The sequence below is a fragment of the Talpa europaea genome, assembly GCF_964194135.1.
Source record: "Talpa europaea genome assembly, chromosome: 8".
Classification (NCBI taxonomy): Eukaryota; Metazoa; Chordata; class Mammalia; order Eulipotyphla; family Talpidae; genus Talpa; species Talpa europaea.
Genome location: NC_140075.1, coordinates 53,079,475 through 53,106,369, shown reverse-complemented (window position 1 = coordinate 53,106,369; position 26,895 = coordinate 53,079,475). Strand labels below are relative to the sequence as shown.

Here is a 26,895-nt window from a genome sequence, read left to right as displayed (position 1 = left end):
GAGGAGACAGAACTTTCATTAGAGATGGAGACAAAATCTCTTCTCTAGTTTGCTTCCTCACCTCTTCTGTCTGAGGCTCTCTTCTTTGCCGTATGTATGCTCAGTCATAGGCCACATATTTTGGCCACCTATACAGATCCCCTAGCTGCCATCTCTACTGGCTTCCCTCTCCAGGGTTCCCTTGATTTTGAGCAAGGAGTCAATGTAAGTTGGTCATGTAACTTCCAATATTTTCTTCTCCAAGAATTCCTTTTATTGTTTTCCCTACAGATTTCTTGTTTTTAAAGATTGTGTATATTAACTTATTTGCATATCATATTTGTATTCCTTAATTAAAAATCAAAGATATAAATGACAGAAGGGTTGGCTCTATCAAGGGATGATGGATGCCTATGGCACCACCACCTTCAAGTCAGGGACAGGGAGACAGGTACAACAGACACCCAGAGGCTCCACTGCTCATTACCCAGAGCTGGAACTTGCCTCTGTCTATAGGTTTCCATGATTCCTTGGGCTTTTTCTGAAACTTGACCTCACTGTCTGGTATTATTCACTTATGCTTGGTATATTTGCAATGCAAATAAGGGCCACAGGGTTTAAAAGCTGAGTGCAAAACCTTAAACTACATTCACTCAAATTCAGGAGGTCTATAATAAGAAGGTCCAAGGTAAGGCAAGGTCAATTCTCTTCAACTCAATTCTAATTTTAACAAATCATCTCTTGGGATGTATAACATAATGAATATTTCAAGCAAGTTTTTATTTTTGTTTTGCTTACCCAATAAAATACCTATGCTAGGTTAAAAGTTGCAAAGAAAATACCAAGAGATTGGAATAATTTAAAAATTGATTTTCAGTAAGATAATTCCTCTAGTAGTTGAATATTCAATACTTTTCAATAAAACTTAAAAAGAGTGAAAACTATGACCCTGAAGTAATTGTCATGGGATCAAGCATTTTAACTCAATAAAAGTAACCCAGAATAAACTTTATTAAAGTACAAATTCTGTCATTTATTTCTTATACAAAACTTATACTGAAATTAGTAGAAGGTATATGAACAAAAACAAGAAAATTTTATCTTTACAGTCATCTGACCTGAGTGAGAAAAGTTTTTTTTGTTTGTTTGTTTTTATTGTACTTACTTAGAACCCTGAAATACCTATTTTACTTACCATTTGGAAGGCTGAGAAGAATACAAGTGGCCATCCTCAAGAGGAGTCATTAACACGTGATGGTTTACAACATTTAAATACTTCTCAATGTGAATCTGTTACAGAAAAGTTAAAGTTTAGGCCATTATGGTGGACTTAAGATACTCAGCTAATTAACTCCATTTCATTAGGTTAACACTCTGAATCGTGTAATTAAGCCAAAAGACACAACATGCTATTCATTTATTACACGCCTAAGGTACCATTAGGCATCTCAAGACCAAATTACTTTCACTATTCCAAAAAGCATCATAAACAACTGAGACTCAAAGCTTGAGTGACCGGTAGCACTCTCCACACATGAAACTATGCACAATAGTTAGGAAATTGCTTAGCCAGATAAATTTACTAGGCAATATGGACATGGAGTAATGGCTTTCTCTTAAGAGATTTCAAGCCAGCATCAAGGAAAGAATTTGGCCTTTAGGTAACAGATTATTTAAAATGGCCAACCCAAGACTCCAGCTGGGTCCAGCCCTCTCACCATCAGGTAATATAGGACAATGGTGTGCTAGTTTGATGAGGTTACAATGTATACTTCATCTCCCACAGCCTCAGGAGCTGAGAAACAAAGCGGATAACAAGTAAGTAAAGTCTGAAGCAAGAGCTGAGACTGACAATTATAGGTCTAGAAGATGGAGATGATCCTCATTTGGATCCATGTGCTAATTTATAAAAATTTAAATTAAATTTAGGATCAAACCACATTTGAGGGGTAATCACTGCATGGTCTTACATTAGTACCATCATTTCTTTGTGCAATGTGAATGGTTGTAAATCGATCACTTATTAATCATTATTTAAAAAATAAAGGAAAATGTTGAGAAAGTTGATATCTATCCCACATCTATCTCTGTTACAGATTTACATAAGGGTTATGTGAGGACAGGAATTCTGTTCTAGAGGAATCTTTGTCTCATTACAGTATTTTATTTAATATCTAAAGCTCTATTACTCTTAATCCCATTTCAGTCCTTTTGATTGCTGCTTCGAGATCCTGAATGTCTAGAGTCCTTCCATTTTCTTCATGTGGGAAATTTGTTAATTTCTCCTTTAGTTCATAAAGGTCATCATGAACCTGATGGTACAAAAATACAAAATATTGAAGAGTACATATGTAGGTCATTAAAGTAGTTATCTATGTTAAAAGCTTGCAGTTTGCTTAAAATATTAAAGACAATAAAATTGACTTCATGGTGTTTATTGACAAGAACTGTGTTTATGGTTCTAGGATATACCTTATGACAATGTACCATCATTGCTTTTCAATTTTCCTTCAATTTTCTATTTTTCTTCCTTCATTAGAAGCAGATCCAAGACAAAGCTACAACTCAAGAGTTTTGCCTTCTTGGGTAAGAAAACAATTGAGCCTGACCAAGATGATGCCAGACAAATTTCAACTAATTGGTTAAGAGGTAAGCTCAGATGGTCTCACTCATAGCAGGAATCTAGAAAACTTAAATAAGGGACCAGGAAAATGAATAACTATAAGAAAGTGAAAATCAAAATCAACAAAAAACTATGAACCAGAGACACCTTTAGGGGGGCGGGGGCGGGAGGGGAGGGATTGGGGTCAGAATGGGGGGCTGCAATTGTATGGGGAATATAACAATAAAATTTATAAAAAAAAAAAAAAAGAAAAAAAAAAAGGAAAAAAAAAAAAATAAAACTATAGCGCAATAAAAAAAAAAAAAAAAAAAAAAAAAAAAAGAGGTAAGCTCAGGAAAATCCCAGTGAAGCGAGGTTCTGGTGGAAGCAGTGCCTTTCAAAAGAGTATTGTAAATATGTTATCAGGGCCTGTTGGTTTTCATTTCTAGCTGGATCTTCCCCACCTACTCTGAAGAAGCAGTTCCGTAGGTGTGGCCTTGATTTTGTTTTATGTAGTCAGAAAATGACCCATAAGGAAAAAGCAACATATGTTATTACTTTTTACATTTTCCTTCCATTTGGATTTTCCTTGGAAATGAACTTCTCTCCAATGTCAAGCACCCGTGGACTAAAATGGTGGCTATGAAATTATTCTCTGCATTCATCTTAGAAACCAAACTCGAACAGATAAATACAGATGGCACCAATTATTGTATGGGCTGCTGCCACAAGAAAAACATTTTGTTATGCAAATTTATGAATCCAACACCTGTTTCAGCAAGAGTCACACCAATAACAATCTGCAGACTGGGTTGCTAAAGGCATTTTGAAACGGTTACCTTTTCTCTGTTAGCTTAACTGAACTTATACATTGATCCAGGCTATGTTATCAATTACTCTTGAATATCCCCATGGAGCCCAGTATTCAAAGGCTCAGGCTTTGTCTCTTTTCACTGATGGGCATCACAGTCTGGCAGGCACATCTGGTCATTTGTACTCAGCACAAATTGTCATGTAAAGCCTTCAGGGCTCACAGATTGAAATTTGAACACACCTACTGTTTCCTTGTAGGAACTAAAGATGAAGATGTACTTCTTTTGATTGTTTTGTCCAAATTACTGCTGTAAGCTAATTTATAGTCTACTGTCTAAGGAGAGTTGGCAAGTATAAAGAGGCAGTTCAAGGGCAAGACCACTTCCAGGCCCATGTTTTTTGGTTCATACGTTGAATGCACTGGGTTCCCTTCTTGTAGCACCAGTATTTGTACTATTTGTGGCCTCATATATCATTCAGTAATTATGCCTGTCAGTTGCTGGAGGGATACTTACTGGGAATTAAAGGTCTGGTTTCTTCATCTGCCTTGTGTGGACAATTGTACTTCTTTATTAAGTTGTGAGATAATATGTAATAGACCAAGTACATAGGAAGAACTCAGTAAAATGCAGGTGAACATAATTCCTAGTCCTATCATTTGCTAGTCATGCGATCCCCATACCATCCCAATTGTCACCAAAAAAAAGTTACTCTATTTCATTAAATTTTTAAAAAAGATTTATTTATTTATACAAGAACTGGGGTACAGGCCAGATGTGCAAGAGTGTGAGAGGATTCACCAGAGACAGAGCAGGGAACAGAACAGGCAGCTGACGAAATACACTGCTGAGGGGAGCAGTGGGCGAGACAGGAGAGGTCTGTCGCACCATGTGGGCATCTCCGCGGCCAGCCAGGAACCAACCAGCACTGCAGAGGCTGCGGACAGCTTCGCAGCGCTGCGCTCAACCATCTGCGCCACTATGGAGACCCCTGTTTCATTAAATATTTGACTGAAAATGAGAAATTGTGTGAAAATGAATGAAGATAGGCTTTGGAACCAGACAGATATGTACTGGAATCCTAGTTCCTCTACTAAATTGAGCTTGACAAATTGACTTGGTCTCTTAGTGCCTTAGTGTTCTCATCTGTACAGTGGTGATAAATAGCTATCTCTCAGAATAGTGACAAGAATAAAATTCGTTAATGTATGTACAGTGCTTTGTATAGGACTATCTACATAGGAGGGGATGGAACAAATGTTATTTCTCTCCTGAAATGTAAAATCTAGTGAAATCTTCATACACAACTGGCACTTAGTAAGTGTTCCTAGATTTGAATTGTTTTCAATCTTGCTTAAGAACTTTTTACTTTTCTTTTCAGATATTTTCTTCTCCCCTCATAATAACCACACATCTGTTTGTATAATTGTAATAGAGACAAGTACTGTAGGAAATGTTTCACCAGACATGGGTAGGCAAAGAGATTAAATTCTAACTCTCTGTTCCTTCTTCAAATAAATCCAATCTACCATGGTTAAATTATGCCTGTCACTGATCATCTCTGTGATCATCAAATGCATGGCTTTGCACAAATTTCCTACTTGGAGGGAGATGATTATTTTGATAGTTTAGGGTTAAAATAAGGGCTTGAATAGAAAGCCCTTGAAAGCACTAATGCAGCAAAGATTTACCTTAGAATTTTAAAGAGCCATGCAATTAGAGTCCATATTGTCAAAAGCAGTCTCATAATTCCATTTTATTTATTTCTGATATAGTTTGGCTAAGTTGTTCTCTTCCCTTCCCCATTCATTTTTTGTTGTTGTTGTATGCTCTTGGCAAGCCAGACACAGGAAATGAAATGAGACAGTGATCAAGCTGTCAAATAACTAATATTTCCAAGGTTGGTATCAACATGCAGCTGTTGGGTCTTTGAAATATGATTTCCAAACTAATTAAAAAGATAATTTTGATTGCAAGATTAGGTGGTCCTTGTTGCATAAACATTAGGTCAAACCAGCATTTATATATGTTAAAAAGATACCACATATCACATTATCATTAGTCAAATATAAAAACAAAACTTCTAAAGTACCCAGTAGAAGAAAGCATGTATGACACATTCCAGAGTCTCCCCCACACTTCTTCAAGGTTGTGCTATAATCTTTGAAGAATGGATACACACTGGATTTATCTTTATCTCTGAGCAAGTTATTTTACCTTTTTGTACCTTAGTTTCTTCTTTTGAAAACTGGTAAAAATAAGATCTCCCTAATAGAACTTTTTTGATAGGATTTGAAATAATCAAAAGCTCTCAGCATAGTGTCTGGCTCTCAGTGAGTGTTGGCCACTATTTTAATTGTAATAGTCATAATTATCACTATAGTAAAACACCACTATTCTGATTATTTGAGGGAAACATTGTACAAAGTCTGAATCTATAATTCAGAGTTGATTGGAAGTGACAGAAGTTAAGTAGTTAACAAAACACTGCCTAGTAGAAGTCTATATGGAAGTGATAATCACATTTTCTGGACCTCAAAAAATGAAAACAGACTTTGACACATGATCTGATGATGGGACAGAATATTCACAACCAAAACTCTCCTGGAAAATCCAAACACTAAAGCACATGTTTTCATTAAAATTCATACAGAGTTTAGACCACTAATTATTTCTATATTAATATTTTCTCTTATTTCAGACATTTAATCACAATATTACTTTTGCTATTTTACCTTTTTATTTAGTAATTAATACTTTCTATGATTTACTATTTATACCTTTTATTATCTTTTCTAGAGAGTAGAAAATGTTAGTCCAACTTTACTGATATTTGAATAGTTCATAAATTATTGGAGACTGAATAAAAGAGTAAATCATAACAGTCACCCAGGATCTGTTGACCTAGTCCTGTACTAGGTAAAATGGGATAGCCAAAAACCAGCCTGTAACAGAGAAATAAGGTTTGTTTGCCAAATAGCAGCACCCAGAAAGTTCTAGTTAAGAATGGAGTAGTCCTGGTTAGAAAAACAGGTTAAAATTAATTTTTCTTTCTCCTTTAGGAACTTTGAGTAAAAGGCAAACTAATACACACAAAACTAAATAATATTAAAGGCAAGAGACCAGCTCTAATAATAATACCTACTGAATGGTATGCCTTATGTATTATCCTATACTTTAATCCTTACAAGAATCCTAAGAGGGAATTCATATTATTATCTTCATTTTATACTTGAGGGAATGTGACGTACGAAGAGGCTGTTACCTGTGCAAGGTAAACAGCTACTTAATTGGTGTAAGTCATTAACAGTATATACCTAATATCTATAAATATACAATTATGTATTTGTAAATATGTAGAGCTAGAGATTGGTGAAAATTTTGTGGATAAGACAGGATTTAAATATCTAGACCAGCAAAATGAGGCAAGGGAAAACTTTTTTTTTTATAACCAAGAGTGATGGATTGAAAAGATTTAAGAATGCTTTTATTTTCTAAATACAACGTATGAGTCTGCCATAACACTCATCTTTGGTCAATTTCTTTTTCATAATGTGAAGATAATAGTAATACTTACTGGATAGCTTTGTTGTAAGGTTTAAATGAGTTAAAATAGCCACAGTATTTAGAATTATGCATGAGACCTGGTAAATACTATGTGAGCTATGATTATTGTGATTTTTTTCCTTTGAAATTATGTTACAGTTGATATTTCACAATATGATCTATAGTAACTTAGATCTACTATAGCTAAAGTAGTAACTTTCAAACTTTAATGTGCCTCAGTATTATTTGAAAGCCTTGATTTAATAGGTTTGGACTGATAATTTACATTTCTTACAAGTTCGCAACTGGTGTTCATGATGCCAGTCCTGGAACCATTGTCAGAACCACTGGTCTAAAGAGTTACTTAATGTATCTGATTGAGATGCAAACCCAATATCCATATTAGAATGAAGTTACTGAGATTTGAAGTAACTCTACTTTTTTGTCCTCTCTCTCACTGTCTCTCTCTTACACACACACACACACACACACACACACGGAGTTATTTATAAATTGATAGAAAGAATTTAATTGCTTAGGATAACAGACAAGGAAGTCTACTTTATAATAAAAAGAAATCTAAATACATGTAGCTGTGGGCAAATTGGGTTAATTTAGAGTCAGAAGTAGAGCTAATCCAAGCTGTGCATATTACAGAAAACTCAGGCCCAGAAATGTAAAGTGACTAACACAAAGTCAGTCACCTGGAAGAATATCACTACCAGGGTCAGACTTTAGTATCATGACTCCCATCAAGAGTTCTTTCCATTAGATCTGTTGCTTATTGGTCGCCTGTTTGAAGGAAATAAATCACAGCCTCAGGCAGAAGTGGAATTGATGTTGCATGTCTGGAAGTGCTGCTGTATGCTCACAAATGCTTAGGACTCAGTGGGAAAGTAGGGAAGATCTTCTCATATATCTCTGTATATCTCTAGGGATAATTTTAACTCTATTTAGCTATCAGCCTCAATAATAAGGTTAACACGAAGGCTTTCTTTCTCTGCAAAGCCCTGACCACTTTGTGTTCCAGGATAACCTTTTTAAGCAAGTGGGGATGCTGATCAGCAAGGATATGACATTCTTAGTTGTTCTGTTCATTTTTAAAAATTCATTGTTACCGATACTGATACTGTAATGTTGTATCCTGAATTGATACACCATAAAGATCAGTCTGTATCTCAATCAGATACATTAAGCTACCTTGTCATCCCACTTTGAAGTGAAAAGTCTTTTCAGTCAACACACTATTCTACAATATTCTAAACCATAAAGTGAGTAGCTCTGAGAAATAGAATTATCTCCAGGGAAAGTGTGAAATTATAGGTGAGAATTATTTCTGGTCTCTTTTCTAGAGATATTCCATGTCTGGAGAAATAGAAAAAACCAAAGATAAATTTAATTGTCCTGTTGTCAACATGAAGCATACCATGGGGTAGAATTAGCTGTTTCCGTGTAGGATTCACTGTTAGTGTTCGTGTGTAGTGAACCTTGCCCAAAGAGATGCCCTTTGCGCTTGGATATAGGGAGGTGACTTCCAGATCCTTCAAGTGTCCTGCTTGGTAAGAGTGTCTTTGGGGGCTTTGACTACCAGCAGCCTAATGGAGTGACTTTTTATGGGGTTTTGAACAATGCTGTATCAGTTCAAAACAGTTCAAAACAATGCTGTATCAGTTCAAAAAAATATTAGTCTGACTTCCAGGAAGAACTGAAGATAAATGGTCAGTATGTGATCAAGTCCCAGTAAAAATTCTGAACATTGAAGTGTTTGGTATGCTTCCTTAGTTAGCAGTAGTCTGCCTAGTGTCACGTGTGGAAGGTGGGAGAAATGCCATCCATGGCTTCCTGGGGAGAGGATGGCTTGAAGCTCCATTTGGAACCCTGCTGGAGTCTGCCCTATGCATCTCTTCCCTTGGCTGATTTAATTTGTATCCTGTCCCTAAAACAACACCATAATGGAAAGCAGAGCATTTTCCTGAGATATGTGAGCTCTAGCAAATTAGGCAATGTGAGGGTGGCCAATCTGTAGACAGCTGGCCTGAGTGATGGTGGTTATGGGGACTCCTGAACTGGCGGTTGGTGTAAAGTCTTCTGGGGACTGATCCCTCAGAATTTGCAGTTTGGCCAAACTCATTCTATGGTGATGACGAAAGAGAGGTTAAAAAATGTAAACTAAAAAGATTTAGGTATGAGTCATAATGTGCAATCCTATGAAATAGATGAGTTTAGGGGGTTGTATTTTGGAAAATGTAAATTTAAAGAAGTATCTCCCAGATAGGAGTAAGAGACCAAAATCCTGGCAGAAAGAAAAATATGACCCATTGCAGATCTGAGTGAGATTCTTATAGAGTGACTTTAAGTAAATTACTTCAAGTCTTAGTCAGGTGGAGCTAAATATAGGCGCTAAAAAGTGCCAATATATGTGGAAACGTTTTAAAATTACCACATATAAATAAGAAAAAAAAAAAAACCACAAACTGCTTTTGCCATTTCAGAAAAATCTGAGGGTAACTGTCACAAACTGGGTTATACTGGAGAAGTTAAACCTTTTTTGATATATTTCCCCCCTCAGACTTGAAAAGGTTATTTTTCTGATTTTTTGAATTTGTCACATTACTATATTAAAAAATTTAAGTTGATTTGAATTCCAAGTTATTTTATATATTTTCTTATCTGTGTATTCCCAAACAGGGGACTTATTTTATTTAATTATTTTTTATTTTATTGAGATATAACATTATACTAGTTTCAGGTATATAACATTACAACATGACTCAGTGTTTGTGTACAATGATATGATCACCAAATAGCTACAATTTTTTTTTTCTTGTAAGGGGAACTTTTACTATCTACTCCTTAGTAACTTTTAAATATACAATATAATATTATTAACTTTAATCACCATGCTGCACATTACATCACCAGGACTTATTTTATTTGCAAGGGGCTTTTAAAGCTAGAGAATTGGGGTGCTTAAGAAAAGCGATTCACATGTATCAATTTCTCCCCACATCTTTTATCATCTCCTCAATGTGTCTGATTTGTATCTACCCTACTCTCCCACAACGTTGGTTCACATTTTCCAGAAACATTTTAAATGTGCTCCCCACCTCCCTCGCCCTCCCACACCCCCCAAGTAAAAGTTCTCAGCTGAGGTGTGCGGTCTTGGAGTGTTACCAGAGGCAGAACAGTCATGCTACTGGAGGTGTGTCAGGTGTGTCAGGCTCGGGGGTTAGGTCTGGGTGGGTATATCTGAGAATTCTCTGCGGGCCGTGCCCCTCGCAGGTTGGAGGCTATGTGGGGTCCCTTCTCCAAATGGGTGGGCGCGAGGGGGATCAGCACAGCTAGGTCTCGCTTAGAAGTCTTAGCTGGGCAGGGCCGGGAGAGCCCATTTCCCACCTGGATTAAGATGGTTCCAATGGGGTCGTAGCTCTCGGCCGGCTGTGCCATGGTTAGGCCTGGGAGAGCTACCACCAGCACCACGGCGCGGAAAGCTTAGGTGAAGGCGCTGTCTCCATGGCAACACCACGCAGTCCGGCCGGTCCTACGCCGGAAGCGGAAGAGGGGGGAGAAGGGCGGAGTCAGGGCAGCGGGTATATACAGACAATGCGCCCTTCCGAGTGCGGCCCCCCCGCGCGTGGTTAGCATTGGTACAGCCCGAGGCGGAAGCGGCGCCCGGGAAGAAGCGGCTGGACAGCGCAGCTATGGCTGCCGGGGTTCCCAGCGCGCTGGTCACTAGCTGCTCTCCCACCTTCAGCGGAGACCGGCTAGTTCAACGTGAGTAGTATGGTCGGCGGCCGCCCTCCAAGTTTCCCGAGCCTCGGGGGGCGACGGCCTCAGGACCCCGCCTGCCCGCTGGGCCTTGGTCCCCGGGCTTTGCCTCCCCAACTTGGTGGTCCGAGATCCCTCCCGGGCCCACTCGGTCGAAGTCCCCAGCCCTCTCTGGTGTCTGCCCCCACCTCTGACACGGCTTGATTTTCTGGTGACCCGGCTTTTGCGTTGCTTCCAGCTTTTTCTGTAAAGAGGGACTAATCCTTGCGCCGCCCAGCCCATGGGCTCTTGTGGGACATTCTTGTTGAGCAGAAAGGCTCTCTGGAAATGGGGCTGAGTTACGGCGAGTGTGGGGTGCAGGGGTGGTGATTTTTGTTGCTCGCCCTGCTCCTGAGTAGTATGTTCCCTCTGTGCTACCTTCATGTGTGCTGTGTAAGACTTGTGCGCCTTCTCCTCTCCACTCTTCAGTTACTCACTGCCCTGCCTTCCTTCTCAGCCAGCAGTCCTTGGTGGCTGTTACCGGGTCTAGTCCCTTTGCCTCTGGACCTTCATAGTGGCTTTCAAACTTAATCAACTCTTAAAAGAAGCCATAGGCAAGAGACAGGTGGGGGGGGGGGAGAGAGAGAGAGAGAGAGAGAGAGAGTAATTCCATCATATATTTACAAGATTGTTAAGATTTTTGGTGTATTTAACTTTCCGAAAGAATTATATGCATTTGGGTTTCTTTTGCTGATATATAAACGTCCTTTCAAAGCCAGTCTCAAATATTTTGTGAAGTATTCTGATGATTAGTATTTTCATGTGCTTTAAGGATCAGAATTGGCAGGTGTGGTCATTTTCTTGGAACTGATTACCTCTAGTTAGTGAACAGAACATGGCACTTCTTTAAAATAGGTTAGTATCATTGAGAGTAAGTTAATTTTGTAAAGTAATGCACTTTATTTCTGTATGTAAAATACTTCTTTGATAATTCAAAAGCCAACCTTTATGTTGCTTAAACTTAGGTGGCCTTTACTTTGTGATTATAATAATGTTATGTAGTAAAAATACAAACAGCTAAGTGAAGCAATTGATTGAAGTACAGAAAAGGGTAACTGTGGAGAACATTAGAATGAAGTATTTGATGAGCATTCACTGTTTTGGGATAAGATAGAGACTACTATAATGAAATAATTTTTTAGGTGTTCAGTGATATTAGGCCATACATAATATGATTATGGATTGCTCTGACTCAAAGCCAGGCACTTAAAACAGGTGTCTTGAGTTATAATCAACTGCATAGCATGGAACTTTAAGTAGAAAGTTGAGTCTCTCACCCAGACCTATGCTCTCTCTATTCCACTGGTCTCGCTGCCTGTGGTTTCTTTTAAGAGTTAAGTTTGAAGGCCACTGTGAAGGTCCAGATGCAAAGGGACTAGCCCCAGTAATAGTCACCAATGAATGCTGGAGGACAGCTGACGCTTGAGGAGGAAGCTGAGGCAGTGAATATAGAGTGGAGGAGATTGATTTTGGATCTGAGTTATTTTGGACAGGTCTGGTTTCATTTCACCAGGAAGAGGAACCTTTAGGGTTTCTCCAGTTTCTCTTTCCTTCCACATTTGATCTATTTTTACCGATTTTAACCAATAAATGGGAAATATTTCATGGCCAAATAGCCAAGTTTGTTATAAAAACAGGAAATAAAAATCACTAGATCTCTGCTATAGTAAAGTGCATAGATCAACTTTGTGAGAAACTTTGTTTTGATTTGTCCCTCAAGGGCCTTTTTTTGTGCAATATTCTGGCTGGTTGTCTGATGTGGGATTAAAACAGCATTATAGACTGACAAATAGACCTTTAAAATGTACTGAAGGCTCTAGGGGCTTGATAGACTTCTGCAAGACTGTATGTGGTGTGCTGGCAGTCATTGGTGTAGGGTCAGACCTTTCTATCTTGTGTATTTATGTGAACATTTTATTTTTTTTGGAAAAGCTTATTCTGATACAAAACTGAGAGCTAGTCTGCTAATTACTGTACCTAAAATGATGACTAAGATACTGTTCCTGCACTTAAGAGGGACATAGTGAAAGGGTGTGCTCTGCCTGTGAAAATATTAAAATGTAGATTATATATCTGTTTTAACATCTTGCTCTATTTTCTTAAAAGGAACTTTAGATAGAAGAGTTCCCAGAGACTGACTTAAAGTATGTCATGCCAACTTAGCAACTATTAATATAAGCCACTCAGATTTTACATTTGAGTATTTGGAGCAAAAAAAAATTTTAGTGAAATGTGGGCATTTGAAGATGTTGTAATCACAATAACCACTTATTATATGTATATTAGTAGTCTTCCCAAACATGTTTTCACATAATTTGTTTTTTGTGTTCCTGTGAAGTCATAAAGTCAGGGTCTGCATTTTAGAAGTGAAGAAACAGTGTCTTGGGGGCACTTGTCCAAGACCCTTGGGGTGACTTGTCCAAAATGCTGTGGTAGTACTAGAGCATATATTCACAGTCAGGATTTTTATGCCTAGAATTTGTGAATGAAATGTCTTAGAAGTCCTTAGCAGTCAGAACCATTTAAGTTTAAGATGGTAGGCGTTGGTGTAAGAAATGTTAGAGAAGACTAACCCCTAAAAGAAGGTTTAGATAGGCTCGCATTTCCACTTAAGATGGTTGAAATCTTAACACTGGGTAGAGAATAAAAATCTTTGCTCAGTGGAACTGTTTTTAAAAGGAGCATTATGCATGCCTGATAGTCGTTAACAGTATCTGAATTTTTGTTTTCTCAATTGAGTGAACCTAAAGTAGAGACATTATGAATTAGTCACGCCTATGTAGAATTAGCATTGAAAAAGAAATCCCAGAAGTGGGGTTACTAGGTCATATTTTTAATTTTCTGAGGAACCTCCATACTGTTTTCTGTATGGCTGTACCAGTATATATTCCCACCATTGGAAAAGGATTCCTTTTCCTCCATATCCTCCAGCATTTATTGTTTGACTTTTTAAAAAATATATAATTCTTACATCATTTTTCATTTTTGCATAATGTATGCATTTTCATTTTGTTTATATTCCCCATACAATTGCACCCCCCCCCTTATTTTGACCTTAGTCCTTCCTCTTCCCCGCCCCCAGCCCCACCCAGTGTGTCTCTGCTTTATAGTTGCTTGTTGATTTTGATTTTTTACTTTGTATTAATTAGTCTTTTTCCTGGTCTCTTATTTAGGTTTTCTAAATTCCTGCTATGAGTGAGACCATCCGGTATTTTTCTTTTTCTTTCTCACTTGTTTCGCTGAGCATGATCCCTTCTCGCTCCATCCATGTTGCTACAAACTGCATGTGTTTATCTTTTTTGATTGCTGAGTAATATTCCATTGTATGTATAGATGTACCACATTTTCTTGATCCAGTCATCTATTTTTGTGCATTTGGGTTGTTTCCATAGCTTAGCTATTGTAAATAGTGATGCTATAAACATAGGGATGCAGGTGTCCTTTGGAATTAATGTTTCTGTGTCATTTGGGTAAATACCTGTTTCTTGACTTTTTAATAATAGCATCATTCCAACTGATGGGTGAAATCTCACTGTGGCTTTGATTTGCATTTCCCTAATGATAAACTATGTGGAACATCTTTTCATATATCAGTTGGCCATCTGTATGTCTTTTCTGAAATACCTGTGCCCATTTTTTAATCAGGTTATATGTTTTTTTGTTGAGGTGTATATGTATTTTGGACATTAACCCCTTGTCTCATATATGGTATGCAAATATCTACTCCCATTCAGCAGGCTGCCTTTTCATTTTAATGATGTGCAGAAGCTTCTTAGTTTGATGTAATCCCATTTGCTTATATTCTCTTTCTTTGCTGTTGGCGGTGTATCCATAAAGACATCACCAAGGAAATGTCAAATTGCTTATTACCTATGTTTTTGTCTATATGTTATATGGTTTCAGAGATTAAATTCCATTTTGAATTAATTTTAGTATATGGTGTAAGATAATCTTCTAGTTTCATACTTTTGCTTATGACTGTCCAGTTTTCCCAAGACCATTTACTGAAGAGACTTTTATTTCGCCACTTTATGCTTTTGGCTTCTTTGTCTTAAATTAGTTGTCCATATATATGAGTTTATTTCTTAGCTCATAATTCCATTCCATTGCTCTGTGAGCTTATTTTTGTGCCAGTACCATACTGTTTTGATTATTGTAGTTTTGTAGTATAGCTTGAAGCCAGGAAGCATGATCTTCCCCCTAACCATCCCCCTCTTTCTTCTTTTTTTTCTTTGGCTTATTTTGGCTCTTTGTTAATGCTAGCATTCTTAAATTTTGTGTGTTTGTGTCTTGATAAATGAAGAATCAAACCCCATTTTAGAGTTGAATAAACATCCCACTTGTGGCATACAGAATTTGACTCTTGGTATCAGGAAATCAGATACATTTACCCATAGAAACAATCCTCTGGGCCTCAAGTTTCCAAAAGTTCAGATAGCTCAACTATATGATAAACTAGATTTCGGGGGCTTTTACACAGGTAAAACCAGCTATCTATGGCATCACTTCTTTAGAAACCATTCATTCTTCTGCAAGACTGGGGTATTTGTAGTAGGGAATTTGTAAGTATAGGTCTATCCCTATACTTACAAAAGGATTTTGTAGTGGTTTACTAAGGACAACATTCTTGTTTTAAAGATAGGGGCCATTGTACAGTTTAACCAACATTATTCAATAACAGAATAGGAATAAGAGCTTGGATCTTCTAATTTGCTTTTTTCCTGTAGTTACCTGAGGTATTCTGAGTAGAGCATTTTGGTTTACTCCAGGAATTTCACTTTTGTAAATTTGTTTATTTTGTTCTGGGAGGAGGATCCTGCCTTTAATTGGATTGTATAGTTCTCTTTCTTTTCTTCAAAGAAAGATTGGGACAGCAAGATCTACCACAGGGCCTATTGTTGTCATCACAGAGTGATTTCATTAGGTGGGAATTTAAAATTTTTATTTTATTTTAAAGATTTATTTATGCATACAAGAACTGGGGTAAAGGCCAGAGGCACGGGGGTGGGGGTGGGGTGGATGAGAGGATTCACCAGAGACAAGAGTGGGGAATAGAACAGGCAGACTGACTGAAATACACTGCTTAGGGGAGTAGTGGGCGAGAGACAAGAGAGGTCCACTGCACCATGTGGGCTAACTCCCTGGCTGGGGATGGAACTTGTGCAGCAGTGGCTGTGGATAGCTTCATAGCACTGAGACTTAAGCCCCTTGCGCTAGCCGGGAGGCCCAGTGGTCAATTTTTTAAAGCCGTGATTTCAGCTGGTATTGAGGGTAGGGGAACTTTACTATGTTTTAGCTATGATACTTAATATAGTTAAAAATTTTCAATTACCGTTAAAATAGCTTCCATGAATTTTTAGCATTTTAATTGGGGGCATGATTTAAAATCCACCTGTTTTAAATGTAGAACATTTCCATCATCCTAGAAGGAAACCTATTTGCAGTCACTCCTTATTCACACTCCCAGCTCTATGCAACCACTAATGTACTGTCTTTCTATGAGAGGAATCATATGAGGTCTCTTGTATCTGGTTTCTTTTACTTAGCTTAATGTTTTTGAGATTCATCTGTGTTAAAGCCATACTTCTTATTCCATAGTATGGATAGACCACATTCTTGATAAATGTTTACTCATCAGCTTGTTTACTCATCAGCTGATGTACATTTGGATTTCCAATTTTTGGCTATTATGAATAATGTTACAGTGGATATTTTAAGAAACAGTTGTACTATTTTATGAACTCCTAGATGTCTCCATAGTGGCTGCACCACTTTACATTTCCATCATGTTTTTGACCACATTTGTTATTATCTATATTTTTTATAATTGCCATTCTGGTGTGTGTGAGGTAGTATCTCACTATGGTTTTGATTTGCATTTCTCTAATTAATGGTATTGAGAATCTTTTCATGAGCATATAGACCATTCTTTTGTCTTTTTAAAATCATTTATTGGTTTATTTTGTCTCTACAAAATACATTAGTTTTTCATCATTTTAAATATTTGACTTCATAAGAAAGTATTTTAACACTTTGTGCTCTTCCTGCCAGAGAAATACAGTAAGTAATTTGCTTAGAAAAAAACCCCCAAAACCCAAACTATCAAACAGTGTTCTGGTTTCCTCTTACCCACCTAATATGTACCTCAGTGATAACAGTTTATGAATCAGTAAGACTGAGTTTCAAATGAGCTTTCACTTAAGGAAGCTGATCCCTGTCTCCATCTCCACATCCTATGTATGCACAGCTGATACCACTGATCTAGAACTCATTTGATGGTGCTGGACACTATTATTAATTGAAATAAATGCAAATAAAATACTTTTCACATTTTATTCAGAAAAATACGTAAGCCTCGGGGCCCCCAGTAATTTGGAGTATTGAACTAGATAACCACTCTAAAGACACTGCTGGCAAAAATGACACATGACTTAGAGAGGTTTCCAAAGTTGCTGTTAGAACCAAAGTTTCTGTGGACAACACTGGTATCAGTCATTGCTCACAGTTTTGCTCTTCAGACAGTCTTTTGCCATTGGTCGGCTTGAACTATGCCGGAGTCCAGCAGGAAAGTGCACGGTGCACCCGGAATCACCAGCTCTTATGTTGCTGTTGTTTCCTTTACTGAAAGATTGTACTGAGCCAGGTTTTACCCATGATAACCAACAACATGAACACTTTTATTGTGCTGTTCTTCAGGCTTCCTTTTTTTGTTGTTGTTGTTGAAGATTTATTTATTTATGCATACAAGAGCTGGGGCACAGGCCAGAGATACGGGGTGTGAGAGGATTCACCAGAGACAGAGTGGGGAGCAGAACAGGCAGACTAACTGAAAAACACTGCTGAGGGGAGCAGCGGGCGAGTCAGGAGAAGTCTGCTGCGCCATGTGGGTTGCTCCCTGGCTGGCTGGGGATCGAACTCATGCTGCAGAGGCTTCGGATTGCTTCATAGTGTGGTGTTTAACCCCTTGCACGACCACAGAGACTCATTCAGCCTTCTTTTTCGGAGTCAGCATCTCCTCTCTGGATTCAAGTCCTGAAGGATTCCAGGGGTGTTCAATTTTAGGTTGGTCAGACAGATGAACAGTTCATATCTTAAGACTGTTAACCACTTTACTTTTAAAAAGCTGAACATCTTTTTCATATAGTGCTGCATCATCTGTGTTTAAGGGGTTTGCTGTATCAATCTTGTAGAAAGCTCTCCTTACATTAATACTTGGGAAAAGTGATTATGGGTCTGCCTTCACTTTGCAAATGCTCTCTTCACATCCAGTTCCCCTGAGGTAGGATCATCTAGCGGGTGGAAAGTGGGAATATCAAACACCAAGCATGGACAGTCACCATCTGGGTAGTTGTCAGAGATGTAAATCTAAACTTAAGTACACCATCTTGATGAAGTCCATGCTGTATGAACATTGCTCCAAACCACAATGCTGAAAGATAAGTGGCTGCACAAAGATGCCCTAACTTCTGCTCACAAAGTAAATTCAGAAGAGGGTGTTCCAGGTAGATAGGTCCATAAGAAGCACGTGTGCCATTTGTTGGCTGTGGTGCTGGAGCAGGAGATGTAGCTAAGTTATGGGCAAAGCATTTTTGGGAATAGAAGGCAGCCGTTTTCTTTGGAACGGTGCGCAGAAGCCTGGTTTTGGCGTCCCCTGTTAATGGCTTCTCTTCACCGTCAGATCATTTGTGTCCAGAGCTTGTAGACCTGTTCCAGAATGGCTTCATAACTTTTGCTCCAAAGAAATTCAGTAGTCTGTGTCATCAAATTCTTCTGTCCTCAGTATTCACTTTACCTTGGTGCCTTCAATGCAGTGCTCCTGGCTACTTAGTGCCCTCACGGCCTGACAGCATCTGCAGCCACAGCACCAGGCCAGCCTGCCAGTCTTTTATCATCTTAGGTGAAATGTCTGTTAGAATCTTTTGCCCATTTTTATTTTTTAAAATTTTTAAAAAGATTTATTTATGCATACAAGAGCTGGGTGCAGGCTAGAGGTGCAGGGGTAGGGGTGGGGGCAGGTGGTGGTGAGAGGATCACCAGAGACAGAGAAGGGAGCAGAACAGCTGGTCTGTTGAGGATCTGCTGAGGGGAGCAGTGGTGAGACAGGAGAGGTCTGCTGTGCCATGTGGGTAACTCCCTGCCTGGGGATTGAACTCGTGCTGCAGTGGCTGTGGATAGCTTCAAAGTGCTGAGACTTAACTCTTTGCGCCACCAGGAGTCCCCCTTTTGCTCATTTTTAAATTGACTTTTTTGTCTTCTTATTCATGGGCTTTAAGAGTATACTGGATATAAGTCACTTATCACTTCTTATAAATATTTTCTCCCACTCTGTGGATTGTCTTTTGTTTTAATGATGGTATCTTTTGAAATACGAAAGTTTTAAATTTTGATGAAGTCCAACTTATTCCTCCCCCACGTCCCTTGATTCTTTGTGTGTTGCCAGATCTTGATTTTACCCTTCTTGTGGAATATTTGGATACTGGGATTTTGGATCTGTTAGCTTTATGTTTTTCAATAGACTGAGCTTATTTTCAATATTTAAATACAGAGGCTACAGAGTTAATGCTCTTCATTAAATATATTCTGTTTTGAAAAATTCATCTCAGAGACATTACCTCCTTTTAGAGTAAGTTAGCATCTGCTGCACACTCTGTTGTCATCCTGAGCAGACATTGACTTTTTTTTTTTGTGAAATTTTATTGCTTGATGCTGATTTGTTTATGAAAAATTGCCATATGAATATAAAAATGATTCTCATCTTGTAACTGTTTTATTTCAGATTGCATATCCTTTCTTGCAGGAAAATCTCCATTCATAAATTATTTTCAGAGCATCTAAGATTAATTGCCAGATAACTTTTATGGTTAAAATCATTAAAGAAGACACTTGGGATAGATTTTATTAAAGATAGAGTTTATTGGATACAAAGGAAAGACATTTGTATTTGTGGTGGCAGCTTTTGATGCCTGGCTGTAAAAACTAGCTTCAGCTTTTTAAGAAAGAATAGGCCAGCTTTGCATTCCAGAACCTTTATTTTGTTTCAATTACACATGTTCCTTTGCTTTAGATCAGGATGTTTCAACCTTAGTGTTGTTCACATTCTGGGCCAGGTTGTTTTGTAGGGTGTTTAGTATTCTTGGTGCCTGTTGTTTAGATGCCAGTAGTATCTCCCACTTGTGACAACCAGAAATGTCTCCAGATGTTGCTATCTGCCCCCTAAGGAATAAAACCTCTGCCCTCCCTCTGCAAAAAACAAGTACTTTATACGTATATCTAGAACTATGATTTTGGATGTCATAGTAATGTAATTCAAAGAAAACCTCTTCCCCATACAACTCACCTTCCTGCTAGCTTCTTTACTTCTCGTGTGTATGTTTGTCCTCAGTGATTTGTGAGGTCTTCTAAGGGCAAGCAGAGACCATGTGATCCCTGCCCCCCACAATCAATTTAAGATGAAGCTGTGGTGGTGACCAATTCCATTGAGCTATTGGGAGAAAACTTGTGAAAGAGAAGGACTGAGTTGGATTTTCTCTACTACAACGTTTAAAACTTTCCCTCCGTGTTATAAAAAGCTCCAAAGCATGTGGAACTATGAATTTAGAGTGTGACCAAAGAGGACCGTGTGAGGAAAGGTAGTTGTGTTGTAAGCAAATCTAAAGTGCGGCACTATTGGTAAAGCAGTGGTGTGTTGCTTCAACTCAATCTAGTTATTCTCCCTCAGCAATTTTATACTGTTTCGGTGATTGATCTGTCATATAGACTGAAACAGATATTGCATAGACTTGCACCAGGAGGCTCCAGTATGATGATTCAGATTGTCACAGATATAAATTTCCTAATGTTTGTGTGATGTCCCAATTCTAACTGCACACAGTTTTAACTTTAAAATGCCACATGGCATCAGAGCAGTATGAGCTACTGCTAAAACTTAGGGAATAATTCAGTAATAATGCCACAAAATATTTGGCGGCGGCACCTGCCTTGTGTGACATTCTTGTGAAATTATAGCTGGTTGCAACAATATAGAGCTGTTATGACTTTTAGAGGTCTTTCTTTGCCTTGCTTGCTGATTAAGGAAAACTCTGACTTTCATATTTTCCCCCAATCATCTTTTGCTCAATTCTTTTCTTTCATAATGGCTACTTTCCCTTTCAATTGATGTCACACTGTGCTGCAGCTTATAATTTTCCTAATTCCTTTTCTTCTGTCTCATTCTGTGCCTTAACAATGGAAAAGAAACATTTAGAAGGCTTGTTTTGGCAAGGGAGGGTCCAGAACAGCTTAAAGGAGATGTTTATTTCCCAGTTGCAATGTTTCTTACTAATTGTCTCTAATAACCATCCTCTTGTCAGGAGTGCTGTCATAATCACAAAACCAGAACTGGGAAGGAGGACATGGACCTTTAAGTAGGGCCTACTCTGTGCCTAGCACTGCGTATATATTCTTAATATGTTGTATCATTTAATCTTCAAGAAGCCATTTTGAGGATTGTTTTTGTCCCCACGTTCAGAAGAGGAAATGAGGTGAATTGACTATTCTCACAGCACCGACATTCAAATGCAGATCTCTCTGACTAGGTCTCTGCTGTCTCTACTTTTTGGCCTTTTTAGTCTGGTGGTTATTACTGCCACTTCAAATGGGAGGGAGAGGAACTGTGGATCCGCAGGAAAGAGGATACCATGAAAGACATTTGCTTCTGGGGGTGAGAGGTTATAATGTCTGGCTGTAAGGTCAGTTTCAGTTCCATGAGAGAGACTAAAACAAACTGTATTCTCAGAAGAGTGCTGATTTCTGGAAGGATCATCTTGATTTGAGGTGGCAGCTGTCACTTTTCTCAGGACGTAGACAATATGGTTTAACCACTGGGTAAACTTTTTACCACAAAGAATGTCATGGTTAGTTAAGCATACATTTTACACTGATATAAAAAAAATAGTCCTTAATTATACCACTGAAGGAGATCTGATTAGTTCAAAATAGTATCAGTGCACTTAGTTTAGAATGTACTTATTTTGTCTTTTTTCACTGGAGTAGATAGTTGAGGGGGGGGTGTGAGAGAGAGAGGGGGTAGGGAGGGGGAGAGGGAGTTACCTTAGAACTTTAGTTGACTTCCTAAATTGTGCTCAAGAGAGTAGCACCTCTTTCTGATTCTGAACTGTGGAAGGCTAGCTGCCTCCTTTCATTTGATCACTTACCAAATTTACACCCTTTCTAGGGGCAAGAACATTAGAATAGGCAAGGAGCGATATAAAGCAGGGCTAGAAGAAGAGAGAGTTGTGCAGTTACTGAACTGAAAAGCTTCCTTAGCATACAGCTGTCTTAGTTGAATCTTTTGAATAACTTGTCATGTGGGACTGTAGAGGAAGTAAGTTCAAGAAGTGAGAAAGTAGACAGGAGTTTGTGAACACTGATGGCTATGTAAAACAGTTTCTCAAATAGGGAAAGACACTGGAAACTGGGGGAAAGGTTTATACTTGCTGCTGGAACTGGGTTGACATTTAACATGCCATCTGCAGACAATCCAGATAATTTCAAGTTATGAAACCAAGTTTGTAGTAGTGGAATCAGCTAGAGTTCATCTCTTTAAAAATGATGTATTACAGCTCCACCAGGTGGCTGCCAACAGTGTGGATGAGACAGGCTTACATCCACCCGGAGGAGGGGGAAGCTACTCTTGATTTTATTTGTGTATCATTTTGAGTACATCAAAATTTATTTTAGTAAAGGGCAAAGAAGGGAGACCATTGCAGGTTTTTCTAGGAAGTTTGGTGAAAAAAACTCCACTGGATCACTATGACTCACTTTTGACATATAAATACCACAACCCCTAGACAGTTTCCTGATGGGTTAATTTTGCTGTGGGCTCCTATTCTGGTTCCCTCTTTGTTATTTTTGACATTACTAAAAGGGCAGAAGGTACTTGTGATGGTTAGACACTTGAGTGAGCTAGCTCAGATGCTAATAAGTACCGTAATGTGTAATGCATCGCATTACATAAAGATTGCTGATGACCTGGATTCTGTTTTAGGCTCTGCTCCTGGTAGGCAAGTGGCGTCTTTTGGCTGGCCCTCAATTTTCTCAACAATGAAATAAGTGAATTGTACTGAACTCCAGAAACTCCTAGCCAAGTGCACAATTGAGTGATTTTTTTTTTTTTGCTTTAATTTGGGAAAGAATAAGCGGTTACACATTTAAAACAAAAGAAAAGATGAGGGAGAAAAATCTATGTTTAGTCTAGACACTTACATTTTAAAAATTAAACTCTATGATGCTGGATAGGAAGAACTAGAATGAGGTCATTTTCACTATGTTCTCCGTAGTTCCAACTACTGTACAGATGTGATAATAAAGTTCATGGGCAGTCACACTGAAAATATCTGGTTAGATATTTTAAAGGAAAAAAAAAAAACATGAGAAATAAATTGAGCCATCAAATTCTTTTAGGCAACACAAAATATTTTTTTTTAAAAAAGCACCCAGCTGCAGTAACATTGAAAGGTGAAATTCATTTTTCCATCTTATTGCTTCTGTTCTTTTCCAGGTTTAGGAAAAGAGGAAGAAATAGCTTCTTGAGTGTGTACTAAGGAAATAAATATCTTAATCATTGAAAATCAAAGGGAGGATAAAATTGAATTTTTAAGAACTGAGAGTAACACACATTGGTTTGTTCTCTTGTATTCCAAACATTGATTAATAAAGTGAACCAACCATAATGAATCTAAGTATTCTGAATTATATGGATAGTAAGTATTTGGTATTTTAATTTGATTTTATTTCTTCATGTTAGTTGAAGACACTGATCGGAAAAAAAGCATAACCCAAATTCCATTTCAGTTTTTAATCATGCAGCCAGTTAGGAAAAGAGCTGTGGTGATGGTGGTAGTATATCCTGTGCTCCTTGTACTTCCTCCCTTACCAAATGGATTCATTATTTTACTCTTTGGGCTTACCCCTTTAAAAATATTGTTAATACTTCTCTGTTTAAAAAAAATTACCCAGTAAGGAAGACTGAATCTCTTTGATGACTCTTCATTCCCTTTAAAAATATGAACTTTTTGCTCTTTGGTTTAGTTTGCTGTCTTCCACGTGTGTTTCGTCCACGTATTCAGTTGTGTGTTGACTGTGCAGTATTCAGCTTTTCCAAACAGCTACATATTGCTGTTTCACCTGGTTGAAGGAGGGAGTATTAGCTTTGAATGTTTTGAATAATAATAGAGGCTTTGATGTAGTTTTTTTCCCCCCACTGAGACATTTACATGATAACAGAATCTTTGATTTTAATAACTTACCTATTCTTCCTGGTTATTTCCTACCCTGAATTTGTCTTAATGCTCCATCAGGGATATTGCAGCTGGTTTCTATGGAACTTGATTGGTATTTACTAAGGTATTATGACTTTTGCTAGAAATTAAGCAGAAAGAACTCTGATTTCTTAAAGAGACAAGGTAAACTCAGATTTTTATATTTTGGCATAGGTCTTCTGTTAATTTAAAAGTAACAGTTTTGGTTTTGGTAAAAGAGATTCAATTAAGGATAGTTTTATAGTGTTTATGTCAAAGGTAAAGTCTTAAATTTATTAAAGAGTTTCCCTTTTCAGCAGACCAGTCCTCCTAATAACCACATGACAAAAGTTTACAAACAAAAAGAGTACATGTGCACCTTTTATATGGTACATTATCTTTTGGACTGAATTATTTCCTGTCTTTTTGTTTAGCAAAAAATATGGCAATACTCCAAATACATAATCTTAGCTCTAGAATATAAAATTAACCTCTGGTTTTCTGGATCCAGCTAATTGTGTTTGAGGAGTATTTCGTATGTACCGAGAAAGAGTTTGTGGCTATTTTATGTATATTCTTATAATAACTGGTTGGTGGACTGTGATTTTACTTCTCTAAGCTCATTTCCCACATCTATAAAATGGAGGTTGAGGGTGTGGACATGAAAGATGAGTTCGGGTTAGAACAATTTCTAATGTTTCTAAATAATTGTATTACATGGAAGCCTGTAGTTCCATGACCATATCTTTACTTGTTCATTTTTCAAGTTATACTCATGTTGCATGTGGGTTTCTGAAAGATTTAGTTATAATCTAGGTCATATAACTTGCTTAGCTATTCTGTATTTAAAATTTACCGGAAGTGTCTTTGTCTAAGAGGAAATGGAATTGGGATCATTCATCAGTATCATTTCTTTTATTTCATTAATTGATAATGTAAGGTTTTGGCCCAAAGCATATGTGTGGCTCCTCTATTCCATTAATGGTTTAGCCTTAGTGCTCTCTTCCTGTTAGCTTGCAATAAGTACAAATAAGTTATAGATTTTTAAAATTATTATAATCTCTCTCTCATGAAGTATGTAAGCTTTGAAATAAATGAAGTGGTCATTTTCTCTTCTACTTGCTCTCTTCTGGGTATTTGGTTAGGTGACAGTTTTACTGTGTACTATTATCTAATTTAGCCACAAATATTTTTTTGTGTTCTGAAAGAAGCCAATTAGTTATACTATGTCATATGCTCAAAGAACAAAATTTCCTAGTGAGGCTCTTTGAAATCTTTGCATAAGGTGACTCTGTCAAAATACCATGTTGATATGGTATCCTCCTGAGAAATTGACCAGTGTATATTGGTTTTGCTTTTTTGTGGTAATGATATGTCATTTATTTAGATATCCTTGGAACAGAAGATGTTATTGTGGAAGCGACTGCCAGTGATGCTGTGAGATATTATCCTTGGACCATTGATAATAAATACTATTCAGCAGATATCAATCTATGTGTGGTACCAAACAAATACCTCGTCACTGCAGAAATTGCGGAATCTGTCCAAGCATTTGTGGTTTATTTTGACAGCACACAGGTAAGATTTATTTTTCATGGAGGCTTGAGTAAGAAATTACCTTGTATTCCTCGCCCTTCCCCCCGACCCCCTCAACATTTTCTGGGAATTTTCTTGATGTCTCTTTTCCAGCTTTTGTTTATTTTTTCTCCCTTCTAGAAATCTGGTCTTGATAGTGTCTCCTCTTGGCTTCCACTCGCAGAAGCATGGTTACCTGAGGTGATGATCCTGGTTTGTGACCGAGTGTCTGAAAGTGGTAAGGCACCCCCATGGGCTGGTAGTTGGTACATACATTTGCATTCCTTGGTAAACAATTTTCATCTCTTGCATTTTTTGCTTTTTATTTTTTTAAGAATGGACACTTAAGTATGAGAAATCATTCTTTTTATACTACGTTATAAGTTGGATGTATTTAGATTAATGCTGACAGGGTAACACTGAGATTTGTGAAAAGTGTTACAGCAATATTCCAGTTTTATTTTTACTTTTCAAGATTCTTTTGCATTTGATTTTAGGTGTTAACAGACAAAAAGCTCAAGAATGGTGTATCAAACATGGCTTTGAATTGGTAGAACTTAGTCCAGAAGAGTTGCCTGAGGAGGATGGTAAGTATTTTATGTGTCGGGAGGAAACATAGTGCTTAGGTTCGGATATGAGAGATTATATCATTCAAGGAAGAAGAATCAAAGCATTTCCTCCTAGTTGTTTGAAAAGATTTGTGCAAAATCCACGGATGTGGTTGTTTATTTATTAAATAAACCATGAGCTTGATTTCACCAGCATTTTAGGACTTTTGGAATGTTGTCTTTCTTTTGGATAAAGGTAGAGGATTTCTACCTTAAGTCTTAGTTATTTCCCCACTCTATATTACTCCATTGCCAAAGGAGGAGGGTTTGACTTGTATGCAAAAATTGTTTTTTGTTTTTTTTTTAAATTCCTAGTAACTTGGGATCAGGAACCTTAGGTTGCATATCAGCCCCTGTCTTTTGGACATTTGAAACCAAAAATCAACCCAGAATGCACTCCTCGAGGCTAGCTCTCATTCAGCTGCTTCCTGCTACATTCTGCACCTTCTATTTTCCCCTTCTCCATTGTCTTCTCGTTTTTCTCCTTCTGAGTTTACCTTTGCTGCCTGTGGTGGGATCAACCAACCAAGATAAGATGGTTTTGACCTGTCAAAGACTTGTAATCTGGTATAAGATTAAAACATATTATTCCTCCCTGGTGGCACAAGGGGTTAGGCGCAGCGCTGTGAAGCAATCCACAGCCTCTGCAGCAGAGTTCCATCGCCGGCTGGTCAGGGAGCCGCCCACAT

At 37.9% G+C, this 26,895-nt stretch overlaps 2 protein-coding genes and 1 pseudogene across 4 annotated transcripts in view; 1 reads left to right on the top strand and 2 right to left on the bottom strand.

Moving 5' to 3' along the window:
• Nucleotides 1–10,386, bottom strand: part of IQCH (IQ motif containing H) — a gene marked incomplete at both ends in the record, with an annotated part of 190,358 nt that extends 179,972 nt beyond the window's left edge. Inside the window, 3 exons of the mRNA XM_084241286.1 lie at nucleotides 1,175–1,269; nucleotides 2,169–2,291; nucleotides 10,336–10,386. Coding sequence (XP_084097412.1) covers nucleotides 1,175–1,269; nucleotides 2,169–2,291; nucleotides 10,336–10,386 — 269 coding nt within the window. The remainder of the gene's footprint in view (nucleotides 1–1,174; nucleotides 1,270–2,168; nucleotides 2,292–10,335) is intronic.
• A 239-nt stretch (nucleotides 10,387–10,625) lies between these two features.
• AAGAB (alpha and gamma adaptin binding protein) overlaps nucleotides 10,626–26,895 on the top strand; it is a gene marked incomplete at both ends in the record, with an annotated part of 46,554 nt that continues 30,284 nt past the window's right edge. Inside the window, 4 exons of one of the 2 annotated variants that reach the window (XM_084241146.1) lie at nucleotides 10,626–10,713; nucleotides 25,411–25,601; nucleotides 25,740–25,836; nucleotides 26,096–26,185. In XM_084241146.1, the coding sequence (XP_084097272.1) occupies nucleotides 10,641–10,713; nucleotides 25,411–25,601; nucleotides 25,740–25,836; nucleotides 26,096–26,185 (451 nt within the window). The remainder of the gene's footprint in view (nucleotides 10,714–25,410; nucleotides 25,602–25,739; nucleotides 25,837–26,095; nucleotides 26,186–26,895) is intronic. The other variant, XM_084241145.1, reaches the window with a different exon arrangement.
• LOC311176088 (AKT-interacting protein-like) lies at nucleotides 17,831–18,470 on the bottom strand (annotated as a pseudogene). Its single transcript has one exon. The product of its transcript is annotated as an AKT-interacting protein-like (transcript).